Genomic DNA, 1128 nt, shown 5'->3' with positions numbered 1-1128 from the left:
TGCTCACGGCATGACACAGCCCGCACTGGGGGGTCCTGACCCGGGGGTGTGCGAGCCCGCAGCCCTTGACACTGCGGAATTTCGCTGCTCCCTGAGCCTCCAGCCCCGCAGCAGGGCAGCACCCTAAGGGATGCCCAGCACCCTACGGCTGCAGCTCCCCCACTAGCTCACCTTGCTGCCCCCCCAGGTGCACAGCCTGCAGGAGCTGCGGCGCAGCGCGTCCCTGGCCACCAAGGTCTTCGTGCAGCGGGATTATAGCGACGGGACTACGTGCCAATTCCAGACGAAATTCCCCCCCGAGCTGGAGAGCCGGGTAGGGAGCCTGGCAGGCCCTGTGTCGGTGCCCTGTGGGGGCTCAGGGGGGAGAGGGGTCTGAAGGCATGGGGCCCCGATGGAGTGTATGGCCCTGGGCCAGCGGATGCTGCTGGGTGCGTGCAGTCACAGATGCCTTGCTCTGTCTGTGAGGGCTTGGGTGCTGCTGGGGACCAGGAGCTGCCAGCCCAGCAGGTCTTGGCACAGGTGGGACAACGCCTGGGAGCTGGAGACATCAGATGGGAAGGGAGGAGAGGGTTAAGTGCTCTCCAGGTTCCCTCAGGAATGGGGACAGGGTCGTGCAGGGGGTCAGTCTCTGGCCAGACTCCTCCTCACCCCAGTTTCTGCTCTAGATCGAGCGGCAGCTCTTCGAGGAAACTGTGAAAACCCTTAACAGCTTCTACGCTGAAGCAGAGAAGATTGGGGGCAGCTCGTACCTGGAGGGGTGCCTGGCCTGCGCCACCGCCTATTTCATCTTCCTCTGCATGGAGACGCACTACGAGAAGGTGCTGAGGTCTGGGGGAGGGCTCAGGGATGGGCCTGGCTGCAGGCTTGGCAGTGGGCACAGGGGGGGCGCAGGGAGCACACGGGGGGGCACAGGGAGCAGGGAGGCTGGAGGCAAGAGCTGGCAGGCCCTGAGCATCCTTCTGTGTGCTGCCAGGTCCTGAAGAAGATCTCCAAGTACATCCAGGAGCAGAACGAGAAGATCTATGCACCACGGGGGTTGCTGCTCACAGACCCTCTGGAGCGTGGCATGAGGGTAGTATCCTCTGGGCAGGGACATGCTGGGGGTGAGGGGGTTGTGACAGGGGTGAG

General features: G+C 64.1%; 1 protein-coding gene across 1 annotated transcript; it reads left to right on the top strand.

Moving 5' to 3' along the window:
• Window positions 1–187: 187 nt before the first annotated feature.
• LOC104503159 (golgin subfamily A member 7B) lies at window positions 188–1072 on the top strand (the record flags this gene model as incomplete). The annotated part of the gene is made up of 3 exons (XM_010155858.1): window positions 188–313; window positions 666–818; window positions 974–1072. Coding segments are annotated over 3 exons (378 nt in total), but the record flags the coding sequence as incomplete, so codon positions are not given.
• Between the last annotated feature and the right edge of the window lie 56 nt (window positions 1073–1128).

Source organism: Eurypyga helias, unplaced genomic scaffold (genome assembly GCF_000690775.1).
Source record: "Eurypyga helias isolate BGI_N326 unplaced genomic scaffold, ASM69077v1 scaffold28977, whole genome shotgun sequence".
NCBI classification, from domain to species: domain Eukaryota; kingdom Metazoa; phylum Chordata; class Aves; order Eurypygiformes; family Eurypygidae; genus Eurypyga; species Eurypyga helias.
The sequence above is the reverse complement of the archived record's forward strand: the minus strand, read 5'-3'. Positions and strand labels throughout refer to the sequence as shown.